Below are 25,350 nucleotides of genomic sequence, written 5' to 3'. Positions count from 1 at the left end.
CAGGTAGTCAGAGTGTTTTCAAATTGCAACCCCTTTCCAAGTCTGTCTCGTATAAAAGGAACAAATTCTCCCCCCCAAATCCCATCCTATTCAATTTGAGAACTTGTTTTTACTCTTTTAGTTTAACTAATTTAAACTTCTCTCTCAAAGTTCATACTTCTTCCCTCTCCCAGAAGCTCAGGCCTAAAGGTGTTATAAATTCCTTTCTCAATTTTCAGATCACACAAATTAACATTTATAAAATTAACTTATTCTTACATAGGTAAGACAATAATTTATCATGAACTATAAATAAAGAACACACATGCAGCTGCAAAGATAGTTATTCACTACCTTTTTAAGGTGACAATACATTAGGTAAATAAAAGTGAAAATAAACATGTAAGGCTGTAACATTTTTAAGGACTTTTCAAAAATAAATTCTGAACACTGTCCAGCCCCTCCACAACTTAACCATCATGAAGGAAGTCACTAAGTCAAATTAAACACCCAAGATAATATATTTCTGCATAATAAAAGCCAATGAACTCTATTAAAATGTTCTAATACTATACACACCAATAAAGTTAGTAACCAAAATATAAAGCTTTCAAAATGTTATATATTTAGCTGCTGCTCATAAAGCACATGTATTCAAGTTCTTGCTGTTATTGTTCCTGCAGTAAAAAACTTCCAAAGCAAAGGTTTAACTGAGGAGGGTAACATATTCTACTTTTACACAATTTAAAGTGCTGAGATTAAGAAATCTGTGTAATGTCTTAAAACTTTTTTCTTGCTAGTCAAAAGTTACATGAAAGTGATTCAATCATTGAACTAAAACTTCACTCAGAAAAATACATGAACAATTAAAAACTTGAAACATCATCTAAGTACTACAATCTCATTTTCTCATTTAAAATGCCAATATATAGAGCACTGGCCAGCGGACTGAAGGGTCCTGGGTTTGATTCCAGTCAAGGGCATGTACTTCAGTTGTAGGCTCCATCCCCGACCCTGGTTGGCACCTGGGAGGCAACCAGTCAATATGTCTCTCTTTCATCGATGTCTCTCTGTCTCTGTCTCTCCCTTCCACTCTCTCTAAAAGTCAAAAAATATCCTTGGGTCAGGATTAACAAAAAACAAAACAAAAAAAGATGTCAATATAAAAGCAGTACCTAGCAAAAACATAAATTACTTTCTATTGAAAGATTGTCAGTTTGACATAAATAGGGTATATATTCAATCTAGTATGAAATCATGTTACAATTATACATAACATGACTTATTTATAATCATTTCACTTGCAGTTTGGAGCTCACAAGATAAACTATGTAGCTATTTTCAAATTTTGGCCTATTAATTTAGAAAAAACAAAAACTTAGGTCAATTGAACTACAATATAATTGAAATACTATGTATAATTAATTGATGCAATTTTTAACATGGCTCACCAACTGGTTGAAAGGCCACAAGCAGGAATTTCATACCTGCAAGAGAACACATGCAATAATCCTCATAAAATAACATTATGAAATATTCATGTGATTTGGGAAGTGAGTATCAAGTTAAATGCCAAACTTGAATTAGTTCGATTTTGCTCTTATCCTAAAATAATTTTTATGTTTCTTTAATGCTAACATGGGGAGCTAACCTTGATGAGATCTTTAATAAAACTTACTATGAGAATACAATTTAAAAATATTTAACTTAGTTATCTTTCACCTATGAACTTCATGTATCTCTGAAAAACTACAGATATAGAAAATGTAAAGTTAAGTAAAGCAAAACAAAATGTATATAGACACATAAATACAGAGACACTGTTTTAGAAATGTGACAGAAAAATATATGTAACACTGTATATTAAAGAATATACACATATAAAAATAATTATATGTTTTCCACATAAAAATACATTTGTCTAAAAATGTGAAGGGAAAGTAAAATGAGACATATCTTCCTATAATGTTTTCCATTTTACAGAGAAAATATAATCATGTATTTGTGTAATTAACAATTATTAGAGAAAAAAGTTTATAAAGCAAACCTTACTTTTCTATATATTAGTTTATAATCTTATGTCTTTCCACTGAAAAAAGTCTGGCCCAATACATAATCATAGAAATACTTAAAAATATAACTACTTTCTGAGTATCTGCTTTAAAATAATTATTCTATAAAATAATGCTAGTACTCTAATCTCCTATTAAATCTTACTGTTTTGTCACTCAAAAAGCAAGTAAGGCAAGTTTAAAAAGCTCAAAGGAATTTACTTTTCCATGGTAGTTTTGGCATTGCTCACTTTTTCAGGGAGATTTATACTGGAATTACTAGCTACCTTCATTTTTCTACAGCCTTACCAACTTAAGACTCTACCCTAAAACATGACAGATGTGTCCTAACATTCTTCATGGCTTTACTAACAACATTGTCATTTTTTAAATTTCTGATTCCAAATAAATAACATCCATTTGAAAAGAGTATGTGGTAAAGGATCTCAAAAACAGTTTTATATTCATAACTAGAGGCCCAATGTACGAAATTCATAAAAGAGTAGGCTTTTCTTCCCCTGGCTGTCGGCACCCGCTTCCCTCCAGCTGCCAGCAGGCACCTGGGACACAGGCTTCCTTTGCAGGCCTGGCTTCGTCCGGAAGGTAGTCCGGTAGGACGTCTGGTCTAATTAGCATATTATGCTTTTATTATTATAGACTAGAAGCCCGGTGCACAAAAATTTGTGCACTGGTGGTGGGGGGGGGGGGGGGTCCCTCAGCCCAACCTGTGCCCTCTCATAGTCTGGGACCCCTCGGGAGATAACCACCTGCTGGCTTAGGCCCTCTCCCCTGGTGGCAGATGGCATGCCCAATCCCTCGGTGTCTGCCCCGTCTTCCCCGCCCACACACAACAGGCCCAGATCCTGCGCTGGGGCGGGCGGCAGTTGGGGATCTCGCTGCCGCCCGCCCCGGCCACCCCGCCCTGCACACCACAGGCCAGGATCTTGCTGGGGCAGCCAGCGGCTGGGGATTGCGGCCTGCAGTATGCAAATTAGCTGCCATATTTGTTGGCGGTTAATTTGCATATCATGCTTATTAGCCAATGGGAGGTATAGCGAAGGTACGGTCAATTACCATGTTTGTCTATTAACACATTGTTTTTGGGGAGTTTTTATCGCGTGGTAACAGGTGGCGCGGGCCATTTTTGCTAATTTTTTGTGCAAATAGCAACGTTCAGTAAAATTACGATAACTTCAGTTTACATATTTATACGTTACCCGCATTCTACCGCTAGTCTATAAAAAACGTATTAATACGTGTCCCGCGCTCTACTACTCTGGTAGAATGTATAAATACGTAAAACGTATAAATATGTTTCCCGCATACAATGTGTTATTAGACAGGATGTTTTACAGAGTTTAAAAGTCAGGGCTGTTCAAAAATGTTTCAGGCAGGAACAGAGAAACAAAGTTATAAATTTACTATCCTATCTAATAAAAGAGAAAAATGGTAATTGGCGTACAACAATACCCTTTTCATTGGCTAATCAGGGCTATATGCAAATTAACTGCCAACTAAGATTGGCAGTTAACTGCCAACAAGATGGCGGTTAATTTGCATATGTAGGCACAGTGCAGGGAGGCGAAAGGGAAAGCAGGAAGAAGCCCCCTGCCACTGACAGTGATCGGAAACCCAGGGGGGAGCTAAGAGCTGGGGGGCAGGGCAAAGGCGACCCTGGGGCCGCCTTTGCCCTGCCCCCCAGCCATGATCGGAGAATCAGGCGCCTTTGCCGCCCTGGCCAGTGATAGCAGGAAGTAGGGGTGGAGCCAGTGATGGGAGCTGGGCACGGTCGAACCTGGCAGTCCCGGGAGCTAGGGGTCCCTTGCCTGGGCCTAAAGCGGAGCCCACGATCGCGGGGCCGCTGCAGCTGCAGGTCCCCGCTGCCCGGGCCGGACGCCTAGGCCAGAGGCGTTAGGCCTGGGCAGGGGCGGAGCCTGCAACCGCGGGGAGCTGGGGGTCCCCTGCCCAGGCCTGACACCTCTGCCAGAGGCCTCAGGCCTGGTCAAGGGGCCGATCCGGTGATTGGTGATCGGAGGGTGATGAGGGTCAACTCCTCTGGCCGAGGCATCAGGCCTGGGTGGGGGGCAGAGCCGGGGATTGGGGGGATATGATGGTCCCCTTGCCCAGGCCTGAAGCCTGGGTCAGAGGCGTCCGGCTTGGGTGGGGCGTGGAGCAAGCGATCAGAGGGAGATGGGGGTCCCCTGCCCAGGCATGATTCCTGGGCCAGAGGCCTCAGGCCTGGGCGGGGGCCAGAGCCAGTGATCAGGGGGAGATGCGGGTCCCCTGTCCAAGCCTGACACCTCTGGCAGAGGCGTCAGGCCTGGGCAAGGGGGCGATCGGAGGGTGATGGGGGTCTACGCCTCTGGCCGAGGCATCAGGCCTGGGCTGGGGGCAGAACCAGTGATGGGGGGAAATGAGGGTCCCTTGCCCAGGCCTGATGCCTCTGTCAGAGGCGTCAGGCCTGGGCAAGGGGCCGATCCTGCGATTGGAGGGTGATGGGGTTCAACGCCTGAGGGCTCCCAGTATGTGAGAGGGGGCAGGCTGGGCTGAGGGACACTCCCCCCCCCCCACACACACCCAGTGAACGAATTTCGTGCACCGGGCCCCTAGTCTTATATAATAAAAGGCTAATATGCAAATCAACTGAACAGTGGAATGACTGGTCACTATGACGCGCACTGACCACTAGGTGGCAGATGATCAACGCAGGAGCTGCCCCCTGGTGGTCAGTGTGCCCCCACAGGGGGAGCACCGCTCAGCCAGAAGCCGGGTTCATAGCTGGCGAGTGCAGCAGTGGTGGTGGGAGCCTCTCCCGCCTCCACAGCAGCACTAAGGATGTCTGACTGACAGCTTGGGCCCACTTCCCATGGGGAACGGGCCTAAGCTATCAGTTGGACATCCCCTGAGGGCTCCCGGACTGCAAGAGGGCGTAGGAGGGACCCCTCCTGAGGGCACGAATTTCGTGCACCAGGCCTCTAGTCTATATATGTAAAAGGCTAATATGTTAAGTGTCTGTCCATCGGGGGAATGACGCCACGTAGCAACACCCAGCTTCCTCTCCCTAGTGACGACTAGCCTCCTTGCAGTTTCTTCAGCCCAGGAACACAACTTGCTTTATAGCCAGGTGGAAACATTTTACACTTGAACCAAATGTCTCTGAAGTGTTTTCCTGTGCCTCATCTCATTTCATCCTCACAGAAGTCCTGGAGTAGGTAGATAGGAGACTCGGTAGAATCCTATATTCTTTTCATTAGCCAGAAAACGGAGATTTAGAAAGTTTAGAAACTTGACCGACTGAAAAGAAGTAAGACATGGTGGACCTTGAAAATGACTTCAGGTTTTCTCACTGTGAAGAATATAGTCAAACAGTGCTGCAGTTAAATATTTTACCATTTGTTCTCCCTGCATGATCTACAATAACAATCTACTTTGTGTTGATATTCACTGCTGTGTTGCTGACAATTACCTGAAAGAGAAGCTGGGGGTGCTTCACTGGGCTGGAAAAAGTTTAGCTAAATCAGAAAGCAGGTCTAATTAAGCAAGTTTATTCTATATCTATAAAAGGCTAAATTGACTCATGCATGCACGATACATATAAAGCTCTTACTGGCGCCAATCTCACAGGTAAGTTTCGATTTGTCGTCTGTTGTGAATTTGGTTGACACTCCTATTATACAGAAAGGGCGAACAGCAATGTTAAAATATTTCTTCTAATTAATTTCCTTTCAATGTGCACAAATTTGTGCACTGGGCCACTAGTTATTAATGAAAGAAAATCATGCCCTTCTTGAAAATGACAACTGTAGGGAAGAGGACAGCAAAGTTAGACAAATGGAGAGCAGAGGACACACACAGAAGTAGGGAAAGAGAGCAGAAAGGGAGAGGCAGAAACATGTCCCATCACATGGCGAAAGAGATACATATTTTGAGGGTAGAAAGGATCAGAGGAACAATTTCACCATCTATCACACCTCCCCAAAAGAAAGAGACCCATGAAAAAGGCACCAAATACACACTAGTACCTACACACAACCTGAAAGTTCAAAACTTAAAAGTAGTGGCTGGGAGAAATCACCATCTATAAAAAGCCAGAGAAGGGGCTGTAGAGGACAGCAACTCCACTCCTTCTTCCCCTATGAAAATAAGAGTTCTTTTCCTGGCCAGTCATCAAATGTTCATACAATATATATACAAAAGATAATGTGGCTTTCCAAAATAAAGACAGCAAATTAAAGGCATACAGAATATCAATAAACAGGTAATTATGCACCCAGTAATTAATTTATTTACCTATGAGAAGATATTGCAGAATGTTACTTTATATAAAGACATAGAAGTGTATGCACATGCACTTTTAAGGTAAACTATCATAAAGGAGGAATACAAAACCTTCAACAGCAAGACCACCGTTTTGCCTCTAGAGGGCGAACTTGGTCTTCTGAAAAACTGACAGGAGAAGTGATTTTCAGACTTTACAAAAAAGTTAAAACTTAAAATGCTAAGATAGCAAAGATTCCCAGATTTTCTTGGTTAACAGTGCCCTCAGTGTCCCAGTAATTTTTCCATCGAGCCTCCCCAAACTAACAAAAATACCTAATAATTCTAATTCTGTTTAATAACTATAGCAGTTATGTCTAATAATTTAATAGAATTAACGTCCTAACTCGTAGTAACCATTTGAAAATATAACGCACATAAATTAAAGAAAAAGTTTTATTTCACTCCTAGATAACCACAATTACTAATTGAGCATGAAATTGTATACTGTACAATTTCTCAAAATTTGAAATCCAATTAGATACTATTACCCTCATTTTTCCTGTTCCACACTTATTTTTGAAGATTATCTGATTTTTATCAAAACGTCAGAAAAATTAGATTCACAAAGATGTGAAAATAATATAGTGCCATTTAATGTTGAAATTGTGTATCACCTCAAGCTAAAAGTCTACCATATCTGACAGATGTCGAGTGTCACTGAATTTGCCATGGTTCCCCCACTAGCTGAAACACCTGGGTGCCTGAGTACACACCTTGGGAATCAGCATAGTTTTAAGTTCCAGCAGCTATTTAAACTACTCAACATTTTAGTTAATTGTAAACAAAATTAACTATAACTAATGTTTTTAAAGATCTAAAAATTATTTTCTTATATCACTTTTGGGAACAATCTTTCTTTTGAGCAATAAAAGAAACACTATTAAATGCTTAAAGGAAGATGTTTTTCCAATTTGAATGATGATTATTGCCTTAATGTAATTGTTTTTATAATGCTGGTTGTGTTGAATCTGATAAACTACAATTGGGAAGCAGAGAAATAAAAAATTTATTATATATCTCCCGAGCAACAAATTCTCCTAATTTAAAAACGCTACAAATTGATCCAGTCTTGCTGCTTTCCAGTCTCATCAATCTCCTAGTACTGAGAAGCACAAATTTAGGAGTCAGTTAAGATCTGAAATTCTTTAAAACTCAAGAATAGAAATATTAATACAGATAGTAAAAGAATTAGCTTCTAAACTACTAAAAAAGATTATATATACACTCATCTCACAAAGTCCTTGGTTTAGATAGAACATCAGAAAAGTAATCAAAGAGTTCAACCTCAGACTCTACTCAGTTTTTCTTTTTACTGTTTCATAAGTTCACAACTACCTATATCCACAAAATCAGTGCCACTGGCAAATGCTACCGTGTTCAATTCGAAGTCAAAATCTGTGGTGAGAGTAGTTAGCTAACAATAACAAAAGGCTATCCAAGGAATAACTAGGAAACAAAATCAATATTCTTTTTTTTAAAATATATTTTTATTGACTTCAGAGAGGAAGGGAGAGGGAGAGAGAGATGGAAACATCAATGATGAGAGAGAATCATTGGTCAGCTGCCTTCTCCATGCTCCCTACTGGGGATCAAGCCTGCAACCCAGGCATGTGCCCTTGACTGGAATTGAACCCGGGACCCTTGAGTCCGCAGGCCGATGCTCTATCCATTGAGCCAAGCCAGCCAGGGCAATATTCTATTACTTTAAAGAATTTTCACAACCATAAAAGATAATTGAAAATGTGTCATGTTTTAAAAATATATTAAGGTTGCTAGAAATATCTATAATCCCCCCAATTTTTTTTTTTTAAATGCCTTGACATTTTTTTTTCTCTTCATTTTATTGATTTTTTACAGAGAGGAAGGGAGAGAGATAGAGAGTTAGAAACATCGATGAGAGAGAAACATCGATCAGCTGCCTCCTACACATCTCCCACTGGTGATATGCCCGCAATCCAGGTACATGCCCTTGACCGGAATCGAACCTGGGACCCTTCAGTCCGCAGGCCGATGCTCTATCCACTGAGCCAAACCGGTTTCGGCTATAATCCCAAAATTTTATATGTACAAAAATATAAATGAAAGTAGGACATGGTTAATTATCAAGAAAATATATTTGAAAAACTAAGACAAAACACATGGCTATGTTAGTACTTACCTGCTGAATAATTTTGGAAGTTTTCTGAAGATTCTCTCTGGGAGGAACTTTACCAAATAATTTCCAACCAGGAGCACTATGGACAACTGATTTGAGTTCCTTTGTTCTTTTTGAAAAAAGGTTTCTGAAATACAAGAAAGTTACATGAATTATGTTTTTTATGATAACCATGGAACTACTTAATAATAATTTCTAAAGTTTACTCCCAAGACAACACAAAATAATTTTAAATAAAATTATTTCTACTATTTCTACTTTTATTAGACTAACAAGACTCAATTAAAAATACCTGCCTACATAGAAATATTAGAAAAGTCATCAAAAGATGTTAGAGAGATAAATGTTAGAGAGATAAATAAATTGGAGAGAAAATGACAAGCTTTAAATAAGATGCAAATATTTGCTTAAAATCACCTATAATGTGACTTGAATTGACTATACATGCATGCACTTAACAATAAAATCCAAGAAATGAGAACAACAACGCTCAAGAGAAACTGTATGAAAATGTAAAGGATTAAGTAAAAATCTTTTGGGAAAATACTATTCAGTGATTTTCAGTAACAATTTGTTACTATTTATAATAAAAGGGCATCTACTGATACTTCACTGTCATAAAACAGGCATACGTAAATTGTTTTCTTCTAGGACAAGGTATGTACAAGGTAATTTACTGCATAAGAGTATATAACTAAGAAGAAAGTGTCTCTCACTGAAAAGGATATAAAGGGAAAAAAGCAAAATAAATAACCTCCACAATAAAAACCTGGTTCCAATATGCATCACCATTACAATCGTAATAAGTTCAGAATGAAGTTTAAATTCTCATTAAATCATAAAAACAAAACAAAGTCAATACTTTAAATTTTCATATCTAAAAGACTTTGGTTACTATAAGAAATTTCCATAAAAGAAATATGAGCCCACAGGTATCCAATTACTAAGAAAGGCCATCAGATAACATTCCACATTAATTTCTTATGCCACAAAGACATTTTGGATTGGGTTTTCAGTTTATGTCCTGCCACAAAAATGACTTAGAATGTAGCTAACTGGCATACATCTGCAATAAAATGTAATTTAAAAATATTTTTCCAATTACAGGCCCTGTCAGGGTAGCTCAGTTGGTTAGACGTCATCTGGATGTGCCAAGATTGTAGGGTTCGATCCCTGGTCAGGGCACATACAAGAATCAAGGGATGAATGGATAAATAAGTGGAACAACAATCGATGCTTCTCTCTTTCCCCTCCCCTCTCTAAAACCAATCAATAAAAATTTAATTAAAAATAAAATATTACAGATTAAATGGGCTTCTCTGATTAATCTAGGATGGGAATTACTACTTTATTACATTTTAAGGAGGAAAACCCAATGAAAAGGTACATAAATAAGCCAATAATGTGTAATACTCTGTTCTTTTCATGCACCATCCCTTACCCCCCTATCCACTGTCAGGGGACTGGTGAAGTAGAGATTCCAATGCAAATAAATGTGGGGGACTAGGTTCCTCCTCATCACCTTTCAAACTGAAGACAGACACACACATTTCCCTTTTTCCTATCCCCTCAAATATTCAAATTTCTTACATTTAAATCAACACTAAAAGCTTCTTAGCAAAACAAACCAAATGTGTTCAAGCACCCATGAGAGAGAAGACCATTCTTTCTCTCTATGTTGTAGAGATAGAGCTTGACTCTATGAATGAGACTTACATGGCAGTGATGGGGGAAAGGGTCATTCTTATTCTGTATTCTTATAGTTTCGGGGTAGGGGCAGAAGGAAGGGACACCCCCAGCTTCTCTCAGCCCCCTATTCATTCCCATCTGTGGAGCTGAAATTTGGTGCCAGGCATTGCTGCCTAACAGCAGAGAGAAATCAGTTTGTCCTGCTTTCCTAATATGAGGCTAAAGTAGTTTTCTCTGCACTCCTTTGTCCCCAATCCCCACAGGAAAGGCCTTGCTGTGTTAACTGGATAAATTTAAATCAGGTGAAGTATTAGGAGGGCCACTGCAGCCAAAGGCATGTCTTTCCATCCAGATTTCATCAGTATTAAAGCTGATGTTGTGAGGTCCCATTTGCCTGTGTCCTATGTCTTTTTTCCTATTGATTCCAAACTCAGAAGTGTTGAGAGATGTAATTTAATGGTTTTGCCTAAACCCAACAGTCAAGTTTTTGTAAGTTGCAAAGTATCTTATTGTTTCAGATATGCTGGAAATATTTTTAAATGTTTCCTAGTTGAGTTTGTTTTTCCTTTCTCATTCTGTACCACATTTTGTCAGTATATACAGAAAGCAGGGAATGACAATGGTCATCCATCTTAAAAAAGGGAAAAAATAAGAGACATGCCAAGAAAAAACTGATGTGAGAAAGAGGGAAAAAAAAAAAAAAAAAAAAGAAAAAGCCCTAACCTTCTCTCTTAGTGGCTTTTATAGTAAAGGTTGATAAATGAATGAATGGCTCTTATTTGTTAATACCTGTTAATATTTGCTTCGCAAATCTGTGTCTTGTTTCATTTTTCCAAGATTTCTTCTACCACACATCTACACTAATAAAAGACAAAGATGCTAATTGACCATACTTTCACTATGCCCACCAGCCAATCAAAAGAGTATGCAAATTAACCCAAGAGAGATGGTTAATTTGCATACACAGGTGCCCAGTGAAGACTGAAGACAGTGTAGAAGGAAGCCAAGCTCTGCAGAAGGGAGCCAAGCGGCGGAGAAGGGAATGGATAGGAGGTAGCAGAGACGGGAGTGGAGGTGAGGCAGCGGACATGGAGGGAGCGAAGTGGCGGAGAAGGGAGGGAGCGAGGCGGCGGAGACGGGAGGGAGCCGAGGCGGCGGGGAAGGGAGGGAGCCGAGGTGGCAGAGAAGGGAGGGAGCTAAGCAGCGGGGAAGAGAGGGAGCCTCCGGCTTCGCTCCCTTTTCTGCTTCACTCTGGCCTCAGGAAGCCCTGTTCTTGCAGGAATAGGCCTGAGGAAGCCCTATTCTTGCAGGAATCTTCCTGCAACGGGCCTCTAGTCCTATATAATAAAAGGCTAATATGCAAATCAACTGAACTGTGGAATGACTGGTCGCTATGATGTGCACTGACCACCAGGGGGCAGATGCTCAATACAGGAGCTGCTCCCTGGTGGTCAGTGCGCTCCCACGGCCAACCTCCCGCAGCCAGCCAACCTCCCCCAGTCCCTCCCCCTGGCCTGCTGGTCCCAATTGGCCCCGATCGGCCCTGATCGCTGGCCAGGCTGAGGGACCCTGCCCATGCACGAATTCATGCACCGGGCCTCTAATATGATATAAAAGACTCAGACCACTTGCCTACTACACCAAAGCTAACCTAAAGGAGCAAATTTTATTACACCATGTAAGTTTTCTGCTCATGATTTCCAACATAGCACAATCTCCAGTGCTTGGGTCTTTAAGAATTGGCAAACCCACTTATTAACTTATGAGACAAAGCCATATAAAATCCATAGTTTCTCAGACTGAAATTTGACACTACAGAAAATTGGCTGACTTTTTACGGTCAACAATGTCAGCTCTAGCAAAATCTTTTTAAATTCATTAGATAAATTCTGAACATCACTTAAATGGAATTGTACATTTAAAAGGGGTCAAAATATTTACTTTTCCAAACAGGAAAGAAAAAATCATACTTCAATCAAAAGAGTAAAATCAGTTTAAAAAACTAGAAATCATGAGCTGATCTTCCAACTGTTTCAGAAGAAGCTGCACTGCTAAAAACACATCAACTTCCTGGACTTTGTACTAAGTTTCCACAAAGCATAATAGAAGGCCAAAAAGAAAACATTATCTGGTGATCATGGAATGCCACAGTTGACTACACAGTTAATTCAAAGAAGTTTAAGTACTGTGTCTTAAAATGCAGTACTTTGGCTACCCTTGAGTATTTTGGATTAAAGATCTGGCATGAAAATTACTTACATTCTTTCCAAACCTCAATCATTTTTTACTTGAAAAAGACTTTCAGCTAACTACACACACACACACACACACACACACACACACACACACACACACAGAAAGTACTTTTTCTTTTTGCCAGATAACTTTAAACTTTTTTAAATTTTAAGAATTTTCTTTTCTTTTTCAGGCTATTTCTGGCTCTTGTCTTTGTCCCTATTACAAATTCTAAAAATTATAAAAAAAATACAGATTTTTATTTAATACACACTGCTTAACTAATCTAAGTATTTTCATAGATAAAAACTATTAAAAAAGAACAGAATTCACTAGCATTTACTCTGTGAAAAAACAGAATTTCAAGACTGAAAGTAATTAAGGTTATATTTTTTAAAAAAGTAACTTAGAGCTGCCAGGGACTTTAGAGAGCAACCAGGTCAAAGGTTTTCATCAAGAATCAATAAACCAACATGAATGGGCTACAGGAGGTGCATAAGCCTCCTGATACCATATGCACAATTTGAAGTAAACACTGTGCTTATGAACATTTTTCCTGGGCAGCTATCTAGAGCTTTCATCAAATCCTCCAAGGAGTTAATGTGCCCCCCCTACCCCCAGAAAGAGCCACTTGCCAAGGTCACACCACTAACTAGTGTTGAGCCAGGTCTCTTGCACAGATCCTTTTCTTCCTAATCACACTGATCTTGTTCATGTTCTCCACAGAACAATCAAGATGTAAGAACTTCCATGACCATTTCTTTCATCATACACATTTGCCAAAAGGCCTCTTGATATTTATTTAAACAGTTTAAAAATATAAATTATTTTCTTCTTCCTCTTGGATTCATGTCAGCAAGTCACCTTATGATATGTCTTATTTGTTATAGCAAATAAGTTTCAGGCAATATCTTACTGATTAAGATGTTTTTATTCTTTTGTTGCAGGAAGAGGACAAAACTAAATATAATTAAGAAAAAGTAATTACAAAAATATTCTTGATTTTGTGCTGGATGCTATTTACACCATTTATCCAATGCTTCATTAAGAGAATATCTATTGCTCTAAGCCCAGTATAGTATCTAACATACTCAGAGGGAAGACAAAAAGCACCAGAAAAAGAGAATATAGGAAAGAACTTTTATTTTATTTTTTAAAATATATTTTATTGATTTTTTTTACAGAGAGGAAGGGAGAAGGATAGAGAGTTAAAAACATCGATCAAATGGTCGTAAGACACTGGGAGGTAGGGGAGGCCGGGGGAATGTCAAGGGGTGGGGGGGGGCGAGGGGGGAGGAGACATATGTAATACTCTAATAATTTAAGCAATAAAAAAAAAAAAGACTAAACTATGTAAGACAAAAAAAACCAAAAAACCAACAACACATCGATCAGCTGCCTCCTGCACACCCTCTACTGGGGATGTGCCCGAAACCAAGGTACATGCCCTTGACCGGAATCAAACTGGGACCCTTCAGTCTGCAGGCCGACGCTCTATCCACTGAGCCAAACCGGTTAGGGCGGAAAGAACTTTTAGAACAAGAACAAAAACAGTAACAATGAACAACATGCAAAATATGAGCAAAATATTCTAGTCACCAGGACGTAAGCTATCTTCTAACCCTAAGAGAAAGGTGGGGAATAAAGGTAAGACGCTGACTGATAATGATGAAGAAAATTAACCACATGTGTGAATACTTCTCCATTTATGCCTACAGAAATATCTCCTAAAGACAGATACCAAACATACTTTGAGAAATGACAACATTAAAGTAACAAATAGAGAGCCTCCAAAAGGGACCAACTTCAAAAGTCCCAATCATTTGGCTATATAAATTCTAGTTCCTTAAAAAAAATAAAAAGAGTTTAATCCAATACATTTTTGTATTCCTATTATGTATTAGGCTCTATGTCTCTATGCAGAGACAAAAAAAAAAGATACATTCCCCATCTCCAGGGAGTTTGTATCTTAGTAGAACAGATATATACACATACAAGTAATTATACAAATCCAATACTTTGTCTTTACCTCATTTAATCCTCAAAAATGGCTGAAGGGTATACTGCCACCATCCACCTTTATGAAGCAATGTACAGAACTTGTGCATTGGGTGTAAAGACATGATTTCACAATTTTACACTTTCAGGGTTTTCTGATCCATGACAGCAAAACAACCAGCCTAACAGCCATTCTGGCTCTTTTCTCCCTCATCAAATTGTTCACAAAACATAATTTTTCAGGTGACTCTCCATTTTCACATCATTGCACTTCCCTCAAAACAAAAATCAGATTCAAAGTTTACCTTCATTAAAGCTTTACAAAATGGTTACTGGTATAAGCATGTTATTTGGATTGTTAGTTATACCTCCAGGCATGAACTGAATTTGATGTTATTTAAGTCAATGATCTAGATATTACATTCTAATAAAGAGTCTGACAAGCAATCAAAAAATACCACACATGGCCCTAGCCGGTTTTGCTCAGTGGATAGAGCGCCGGCCTGTGGACTGAAGGGTCTCAGGTTCCATTCTGGTCAAGGGCACATGCCCAGGTTTTGGGCTCCCTCCCCAGTAGGGGTGTGCAGGAGGCAGCCAATCAATGATTCTCTCTCATCAGTAATATTTCTCTCTCATCACTGATGTTTCTATCTCTCTCTCTTTCTCCTTTCCTCTCTGAAATCAATAAAAATATATGTATTTTTAAAAAATACCACACATGTATCCAAGCCCCAGTTTTTCAAGTCCCAAATCATGTGCCACACTGCTACAAGAGTGACTGTTCTAGCTCTAGACGGTTTTGCTCAGTGGATAGAGCGTCAGCCTGCAGACCAAAGGATCCCAGGTTTGATTCCAGTCAAGGGCACGTACCTTGGTTGCAGGCTCTTCCCCGACCCAAGCCTTGGTCGGGGTGCGTGCAGGAGGCAACCAACCAATGTCTCTCACATTGATGTTTCTGTTTTCCCCTCTCTCTCTCACTCTCCCTAAAAATCAATAGAAAAATATCCTTGAACAAGGATTAACAAAACAAACAAACAAACAAACATTTAAAAAAATAGAGTGACTGTTCTAAAACACAATTCAGACGAGATCGGGCGCGTTCAGGGTGGTATGGCCATAGACCTAAAACACAATTCAAAGCATGTTGCCCATGCTTTAAAAACCCATTCATGGGCCTGGCAGGTGTGGCTCAGTGGTTGAGTGTTGACCTATGAACCAGGAGGTCAAAGTTCTATTCCTGGTCGGGGCACATGCCTGGGTTCCGGGCTCAGTCCCCAGTAAGGGGCGTGCAGGAGGCAGCTGATCAATGATTCTCTCTCATCATTGATGTTTCTATCTTTCTCCTTTCCTTTCTGAAATAAATAAAAATATATATTTTAAAAAGCCATCAACGGTCCTATGCACTGCCACACCTTATGGGATCCATTCAAATTGCTTATAGTTCTGTCACACAAATTCCGTAATTTAGCCTTAATCTTTATGACTCAGTTTTGGGCACTATACCTCACAATCTATGATAGATGCTATATTCCAGACAGTCATATTAATGAGCATGTGCAGTCCCAAAAGTGCTGTGCTATTCCACGAATAAATTCTGCATATGCTGGTATGTGCTTGTACTGTCCTCAGCCTCATTCCAATCCAAACCCTCATTAGTGAAAGATTTAGCATTCATGTTTAATCTCCGAGAAGAGTTCCTTAACTTCCACCGTGAAGTTAATCACTCCTTCTTCAGTGCTACTACTGCATCCTTGTAGCTTCTTTTACACTAATCAGGTAATATTGTAAGAATTGATTTACATGACTCCTCCATCTTGTTTATTAGTATCCTGTTTATCTAATTTCCTTAGTGCTTCATTTATATAATAAGGCTCAACAGCATTGTGAATGAATAAATGATAAGAAAATTGCAAACTAACTCATAAGAACTGTATATGGTTAGCTAGGAGGCTCCAAAAACAAAACCAAAAAGGTTCAGTAGCAATCTTTAAATTTCTGAAGGGAAATTATGTAAAAGGCCTGACTTATTCTTTGTGGCTCTACAAGGCAAAATTAGGACCAGGAATATTACAAAGAGCTACACTGTGCTTCCACATAAAGAACCTTCTAACAATTAATAACATTGCTCAACAGGCTGCCTTGCGGAAATTGAGCTCCTAGTTAGTGAAAGAATTCAAGCAGAGACTAAACAATAACACCCATCAGGTGCCTAAAAACTAAGAATAAAGAGGCAGAAACTTAGCTCTATGGTTGTTGTTACTTTGTTTTGTTTTGTTGACATTTTGTGCAAGCCTAATCTAGAAGTACTTCTTGAACTGATGATAGAACCTATGATACAATCTATGATAGATGCTACCATATTCCAGAGCAAAGTTGAAATCCTTCTTTTCAACCAAGGCAATTGTCTTTTTTTTTTTTTTTCTACAGGTAGTTATGATGTTTCCATCAAATGGACAACTAAATTTAAAAAATGTATTTTGGTGGTTTCATATAAGAGCAAAACAAACATCTCCTTATTAAAACATGTACCTAGTTATTATTTTATTCAAGAAAGTCTTATAGTGATTATCCTCTAAATTTTTCCTTCAGGCAGCATAATTCTCTGTTTTATTAGTATGCCCAATATTGAAAGTCAATCACTGTCCTACTATTCTTGACTGTATTAATATGTTTCTGGGAGTATATCACAAAGATGGACATCATCCTCTGGTTATATGTTCAACTGTTGTGCCAGTTATTTTATATAATAATTTATCCATCAAAAGCTTTATTAGTCTTTATTTAACAAATTTTGGTGATCAACACCCAATTCTGAATCACAACAAATCCTTTGTTTTCTAAATAACACCCAATGATTATTTAAAAAAACAACTTAAATTTTAACACTCCTCAAAAACACAGAAACTTACTCAATTGAGACCTTTTACTAATTTAAAACTTCAATAACTTACTTCAGAACTTAATTTTTTACAATATATCTTCCTAGTAATGAACAATTATTTTTTTTCCTCAAGAGTGAGAGATTTTGATTCTGTTCGCTAGATTTACCATGGTGATTGGAAGAGAAATTTTCCTTTCAGCACTGGAACTCAATTAAGAAAACATTGGGTAAAGCTGTATATTTACATTTATTTTACCCTTTGATACATGTATTTTTTAATAATACGTGAGTCTATCATACAACCTAAACTCTTAAATCTAAATTAAACCTTATATACAACTGGTTACAAAAAAACATTTCACTTGCACGATCTAGCCTACTAAAAGGCCATGAGGGGATGAGGGCATTAGAGAAGTTAAGAGGGGTGAGGCAGAGCAGATATTTTTAAGGAAAGAGGTTGCCAGAAACATCCACAATGGCTCTAAGGTAAGCAGAAAAATAAATATGGAGATAATCTGTAACACTATGAAGCCCACAGGCCAAAGTACAGAGCTAAATTCCAGCTAACAATTATTCTCTATAGTTATTCTCTGTACAAACCTCTTTAAACTTGTTCTCTAACAGTTTCTCCTGTCTCTGACCATACCTCTACATACCTCCACACTCTCCAATTTTCTTTTATCTTCTTTCTTACCACCTTAACTGGAATAGTATAAAAACAAAGTATTTATCTTCAGTTTTATTTTATATTTCCTGTCCTGTTTTTCAAAAGCAGGTAACATGATCACTTTATGCTTGCTTTTAATGATTTTAGAGGGGAAGATATATATATGTCAATCTGGTGCCTTCGGCATGAATCCTGACTGAAGACCAAATCTGAAACCTGGGTATGTGCCCTGACTGGGAATGAAACAGGTGACCTTTCGGTGCATGGTACTACACTCAACACCAGCCAGGGTATTATGTTTGTTGTTGTTTTTTAACAAAAAAAATTAAACTGTTATAGTCTTTAAATAACTTTTTCCTGGGACAACAAAAAAGTATTTCACCGACTTGACTAGAAGACGACTACCAATAATCTAGATGAAAACCAGATTTGGAAATTCTAAATAATGGGTAGTTGTACATTACAGTATTTGGAAAAATATGAAAAAATAGCACATAATTTGATTTCAAAACTACATGTTCAGTTCCAAACTTAGAATGTTTTAATCTGTATAGTATTAGAAACAGGCAGATGAAATATTTTTTAACCAAGAAAAGTATCCCAAAATAAAATTCAAATTAAAAAGAAACCTCCTGGCTGGTGTGGTTAAGTGGTTGGGCACTGACCTATGAACAAGGAGGTCACAGTTGGATTCCCAGTCAGGACACATTCGGGGGTGGGGGGGTGAGTTGCAGGCTTGATCCCCAGTAGGGGGTGGGTGGCAGCAGACCGATGATTCTCTCATCATTGATGTTTCTGTCTCTCCCTCTCCCTTTCTCTCTCTGAAATCAATAAAAACATTTAAAAAAGAGAGAGAAGTCAACAGCAAAATTCAAAGGTAATCTAAACATATTACCAAGTTCACTGTCAAACTAGCTCTAAGTAGGTGTATAACTTGTAGCTTGGTTTCCTAAAGTAAACTCTTAATTTCAAGAAAGAGCCTGCTGAAAACTCAAGAGAGTCACATGGGTTTCCCTCTCTTCCTTTTAGCCACAGAAATAAGTGCAAGAAAGGCTGAAGCAGCAAATTCTAAAGAGGAATAAGCCATGTGTAATGTACAGGAGTTTTTTTTAAAGGCATGGAAAAGAATTATAACCAGCAGCAGAAGGAAGGAAAATCAGCACCCTTTTTGCTAAGTTGTAAATAAGGAGAGGTAAATGACTCCACATTAAAGAGACCTGAGTAAAGTTTTGTGGGCTAAAATCAAAGAGCAGGCAAGCATGGCTATCTAAACAGCATACAATGAAAGTAAAAGACCCTTCCCACTAATAAAAAGGAAGCTCAGATTTAATTAGGCAGAGATAAATTCTCAACTAGTGAAGGTTAGGAAAATACTTCTACATTTGTATTTGTATCTGTTCTCTGTTGTATCTCTATACTCATCAATTACATTGTACATAACAATGACCCAATTTTAAATAAACAAAGCAATTTGAGATATAAATATATGCTGTAACTTCTTTCAGTAATTACCTGAAGAGACTTGCCTATCAACAATTATTTCAGTAATTATAGTCTGGGAACCACCTGTATCAGAATCATTTGGAAGTACTACTTGGTACATATCTGGATTCCTGCTGGACCCCACCCAAGTTGTACTCAATCAAAGGAGATGGGGGGCTCAAGGCATCTGCATTCCTAACCTGCCCCTTCCTCCCCCTCTTTAAAGCACTAAAGTTTAAGAATTACTGGAGTAGGGTCCAAGCAACTATTAACTAGAACAACCTGGGGACAACTCTTACTGTAGCTAACAGAGTTCCTAGGAAAAACAGCCTCCAAAGGGAATGACTTTCTCTTTCTGAGTAACACATTTAGAGATGGCTAACCGATGGATCACCTCAAAAGCTCCGAATGTTTCCATTTCCCCCCAAAGCTTTCCTACCACAACATACTAAGTATGAAATGTATGAGTAAGCCAAGTTAAACATTTCATAAACTTAAACTTAAAAATTGGCTTTGCCTGTCTAAGAGAGGTCCTTAAAACAATAAAAGATACAAATAGTTTAATCTTTCTCAACATTCCCTCCTTTTAGTTCCTTCTCAAATTTGTTTTAGTCAAAGCTTCAAGACTTCTGGAAATTTTATATCACTACACTAGAGTCTAATTTAACACCCATCTAATCCAAAATACAAATTATGTTTAAAAATCTACTACACAAATTGTGTAATGTTTCTTCAGGTAGTATACAATAAAATTCATTCCTCTCTTCCTTTTTTTTTTTTTTAAATATATTTTACTGATTTTTTACAGAGAGGAAGGGAAACAGAGAGTCAGAAACATCGATGAGAGAGAAACATGGATCAGCTGCCTCCCGCACATCTCCCACTGGGGATGTGCCCGCAACCAAGGTACATGCCCTTGACCGGAATCAAACCCAAGACCTCTCAGTCGGCAGGCTGACGCTCTATCCACTGAGCCAAACCGGTTTCGGCTCTTCCTTTCTTAAAACCAGTGGATTTTAGCAATGGGATTGGGGAAGGGACAGTGGTGGTCTTGCTGTAGTTTAAATAATGACATTTGAATCCTCACTATATGACATATAATAAATACAAAGCACTTAGAATATTACCTCATTTAACCCTCATGACAATCCCATGCAGTAGGTATCACTATCATCCCCATTTTATGGATGAGTTGCTTAAGGTCCAGAGAGGTCAAGTAACTTGTCCATAATTAGACAACTAGGAATCAAATTTAAACCCAGGCACTTATCTAACTTCATAACTAGAATTCTTAACCACTACAATCTCCTGCAGTTTGAAGATGTCACCTGCCAAAAGAAAGTACCCTGAATTCGACTAGATAGAGGTTGTGGATTCTGGAGAATTTAATTTTTTTAAATATGCTTTTAGGAGATTTTGAAGTTTAACAAAGGCTAAGAACTATTGCACTAGGCTATTAGTTCACCGAAGTGGAGCACTGGCCACCTTTGAGAAATAACTCATGGTCATAAAGTTCAAGTCTCAAATTCTAGTTCACTGATTAACTAGAATTTACTTACTACACCTGTCATCCTCCTTTACCCCCTCCCATTCCAAAGAAGAAGAAAAAAATCTAGCATTTTCTAAAGCAGTGGTTCTCAACCTTCCTAATGCCACGACCCTTTAATACAGTTCCTCATGTTGTGGTGACCCCCAACCATAAAATTATTTTTGTTGCTACTTCATAACTGTAATTTTGCTACTGTTATGAATCATAATGCAAATATCTGATATGCTACATGTGTTTTCCGATGGCCATGACCCACAGGTTGAGAACCGCTGTTAGAGCTGCTAGCAAATAAAATATTTCACTGGCGCCCTAGCTGGTTTGGCTCAGTGGATAGAGCGTCTGATGCCTGTGGACTGAAGGGTCCCAGGCTCCATTCCGGTCAAGGGCACATGCCTGGGTTGCGGGCTCAATCCCCATTAGGGGACGTGCAGGAGGCGGCCAATCAATTATTCTCTCTCATCACTGATGTTTCTATCTCTCTCTCTCTCTCTCCCTTCCTCTCTGAAATCAATAAAGAGATATTAAAAAAAAATTTTTTTTTAAATATTTCACTGGCAACAGCACTGTCGGTTTTCCATAGGGTATCAAACAATGCATAAAGTGATCCCTGAAGTTCCTTCTACTTTAAACATTTTTTACTTTACAGTAAAACACAACTCTCCCCAAATAAAAAACTTTTAGTCAATAACTCTATACCAAACACAGTGTGAAGTTTAAGTAACAGAATATACAGCAGGTCCTTGAATAACGTCGTTTCACTATAACATTGATGAGATGCCAAGATACTGTAGGAACTTAACTCTTGTTTATATCAATTAGCCTATAGTAAAATTGGTTTTGTTATGCACCGTTTCACTTAAAGTTTCGCAACCTATTGAAGATGTTAAGTGAGGACTTACTGTACAAATGCTGCTTTCTAAGTTGTGACAAATGTACTACAGTAATATGATGTTGACAATAAGGGAAAGGGTGAGCAGTATGGGAGAACTCTCTGTATGTAATATCTGTGTAACTTTTCTGCAAATCTAAAACTATTATAAAATAAAAAATATTTAAAAAATCTATGTCCATTTTGAATAATACAGAAAATTTCTACTGAACAACAAGTAACTCCAAGTTAATATTGGATGAATAGTCTGCTTTGCTTACTGGGGTATAATGTTAAAATATTAACACTTTAACATTTCAAAATGATATGTTTGAGCTCTTAAAATTATCTTAGTCCCACAAAAATTGGAGTTTCCCAAAACCATTCTACTGTATTTATATTCATATTATCATATCTCTAACCATCCACCTTAAAACCGTGAATGAATTCCTTGAACTGATGCTGGACTTCTCACGGTTTAATGTAGGTCCCTATTCCCTATAGTGTTTTGTGATTGGTTGTTTTATTATTTTCATTATTATTATTTTTTTTTAAAGAAAATACTGAATCTCGGGGAAGGAGTTGGGATGGGAGTCAGACACAGAGAAAATACATTTTTTTAAAGTTTTCATCTCTTCCTCACTGATGAGATGATGACAGTGGGGGTAGTAGTGCCTACCTAGCATTTCAAAACTTTTATAGACAGGAAAGGGCTAAGGATCAGAAGGAATGTTACTACTTCTAGGTCTCCCACTGTCAAATCACCATAAACACAGAGATGCCCCTGTGAAGGTGAGGCAAGCCCCCAAGAAGGAAAAGAACTACAATTCACCTCATCTGGAAGGGAGAGGAAGCAGGAGATCATGACAGTGGTCCCATCCTGAACCAAATTCCTTTCTCTCCCATAAGATTTCTGCCCCAGTCAATGAATCTCCTGCCAATGATGTATACAATGGAACATAACTTTACAGTAATAGATATATTGCTGTAAAATGTTCCCCTTAACTAAGGTAAAACAAACCTGAGCTATTCTTTAGAAGTATTTCTGTTACAGGAAAGAGAGGAAGCAGGAAGAAGGAAAAGATGGAAGATAATCAGGTGGGAGAGAAAAGAGCCCCAGGTGAACAGCAGTTGTGATGGAATGTAAACCTGAACTGAAAACTAGGAATCCTGGTTTCCTGGTTTATAATCCCAGATTTGCCATTAGCTGAGTGAACTACCTTATTTAGACAGTGAGCTTCCTCATCAAAAAACGAAGTAGGGGTAAGGGCTGCACCCAAGAATGAGAATACATCCTAGAACAAGATGTCCCCAAAGGAGGCCCTGGCTCAGAGCTTCAGAGTTGAGAATAACACCTGTGCACAGGCAGAAAAAAGCCTCTTAGGCTGCAGATCAAGGAAAATTTCTGATTATTCTGCCTGGGGATGGAAGACTGTTCAAAATCACTAGGTACAAATTATTACCTATAGAACAGTAGCGGGAGAGTCCATGCAAGTTGCCAATTCAACACAACCTGAGTGGGGTTCTTTATACTAGGCTAGGTATTATAGATTCAGAGATGAATGTGGTAGTCTCTGCCTTTAATGTGTTCAGAATCCAGTTAAGGTTTTGGTCAAACGCTAGGAGAAAAACTGTGCCTGTCTGACTCTCTCCTTTCCCATCAATGTTATATAAAGGAAGCAATGACACCTAGAATCTTTTTTTTTTTAAATTTCTTTATTGGTTAAGGTATTACAAATGTGTCCTCATCCCCCCATTAACACCCAACCTCCCCCCCCAACTCATGTTCTCATCCCCCTGTTGTCCATGTCCATTGGTTTGGCTTATATGCACGCATACAAGTCCTTTGGTTGGACACCTAGAATCTTCACAGATTGCAATTAAGAAAAATGAGACTTAAAGAAATTAACTTCAGGGTACTAAGTTCTAACTTAAAACCCAGTGGTCTGATACATATCCGTGTGGCCACATGAATGTCAACTAGCTACATTAACTAAAATCCTATTAACCTAGAGGATAAAGAAAAAATTTTAAATTATAACAAAATTCCTGCCTACAGCTAACAATATAAAAGCCTCTTATAATAGATGTGCCTTATTATTCATTAATTGCAATGCACAATCCCCATTAGCCTGTACTCCACCTCCAAGTTAAAGATCATAACCATTGTCCAAACCATCGCTATTCCCAATGGGTGGTGTAGAGCAAGTACTCTGGGTACAATGGTTGAATTAGTGGTCCCCAAAGCCCCTCCCAGGTCTAACATTACCTGACACCTGACATCAAAACATGACCAATAAGCACATAAAGGCCACACAAGGTCACAAATATATACACTTAACTCATCTAGAGAGCTTTTAAAATACTGCCACTACAAGCTTTAAGTATATTTTTGCAACTACAGGCACAAATGCAGATCTTACTACTCTATATATTTTGTCCTATGAGTAACACAAAATTAGGATTTCCCAATCTTGATTTAAACAATTTTATAACTTACTTGCAAATTTATACAAGCTGGGAAAATAAGGGATAATAAAATAGAAAAAAGAATAAGAAATATTGATTACAATCAGAAAATTGTGACTGTGTCTACAATGCACACCAATTGTATAATCCTCTAAAACTTGAGATGTAGAATTTGTTTATTTCTGCTGTTTGTGAAGATCCCTGAAAAAGGAACAAAAACACAGGAGAAAGAACTCTGAAAGAGGGGGTTTTACAAGTTGGGAATACTTTCCCATTTGCTTATAGATCAAAAAAAAAAAAAAAAAAAGCGGGTCAAAATCTGACTCAAGGGAGATTGCTTTTGCTCTTCACTGATGTGCATTAAGATGAGTACTTTTTGACTATTAACTTATCTCTGGCAAACCAACAAGGAAGGCCCCATTCTGAAATCTGGAGTGTCCAGGACCATAATTTAATTTCAAGAAAAGCAGGTCAAATGGTATAAAAAATACCGTAAAAACTTAAAATGAAGTTGCAGGAAAAAAGTGGAGGGCTATCTGACAGGGTAGAGAAGAGGGATTTTCTAGCTTAAACTGACATCGTAATTTGGCTTTAAATTCTAAACACCAAACTACATTTGGATAAAGGCCACTGGGGGAAAAACGGTTAAGCGCTGTGAAATACAACCTCTTCTAATTGCAAGAATTCCCAAACTATTTGAATGGATTTGATTCCACGGAGACAGCTTTGCAAAATGATTTCCCTTTCTCTATCACAATCACAACCCTACACACACTGCCCCCCTTCCCCCACATCCTTGTAGTACAATTTAAAAAAAAAAAAAATGGGGACGGAGTAGGCTGTCTGCTTCCTCAGAAGAGGCGAAGCTGCAGATGGCACTACCAGGCTGGCAGGTCCCGAATAACAAAACCCGGGATGAAGGGCAGGTGTCGAGCCGCCAGGCCGCAGGGGTCGGAAAGGCGCGCTCCCCAGAGCTCACCGGCGCAGGCAGCACCACGCAGACCCAG

At 38.6% G+C, this 25,350-nt stretch overlaps 1 protein-coding gene across 2 annotated transcripts in view; it reads right to left on the bottom strand.

Moving 5' to 3' along the window:
- TBC1D12 (TBC1 domain family member 12) overlaps positions 1-25,350 on the bottom strand; it is an 87,442-nt gene that overhangs the window by 46,561 nt on the left and 15,531 nt on the right. For both annotated transcript variants that reach the window (XM_059660841.1, XM_059660840.1), the window contains exon 2: positions 8,509-8,632. In XM_059660841.1, coding sequence (XP_059516824.1) covers positions 8,509-8,632 — 124 coding nt within the window. The remainder of the gene's footprint in view (positions 1-8,508; positions 8,633-25,350) is intronic.

Source organism: Myotis daubentonii, chromosome 13 (assembly GCF_963259705.1).
Source record: "Myotis daubentonii chromosome 13, mMyoDau2.1, whole genome shotgun sequence".
Taxonomy (NCBI): Eukaryota; Metazoa; Chordata; class Mammalia; order Chiroptera; family Vespertilionidae; genus Myotis; species Myotis daubentonii.
This window is presented reverse-complemented; position numbering and strand designations above follow the sequence as displayed.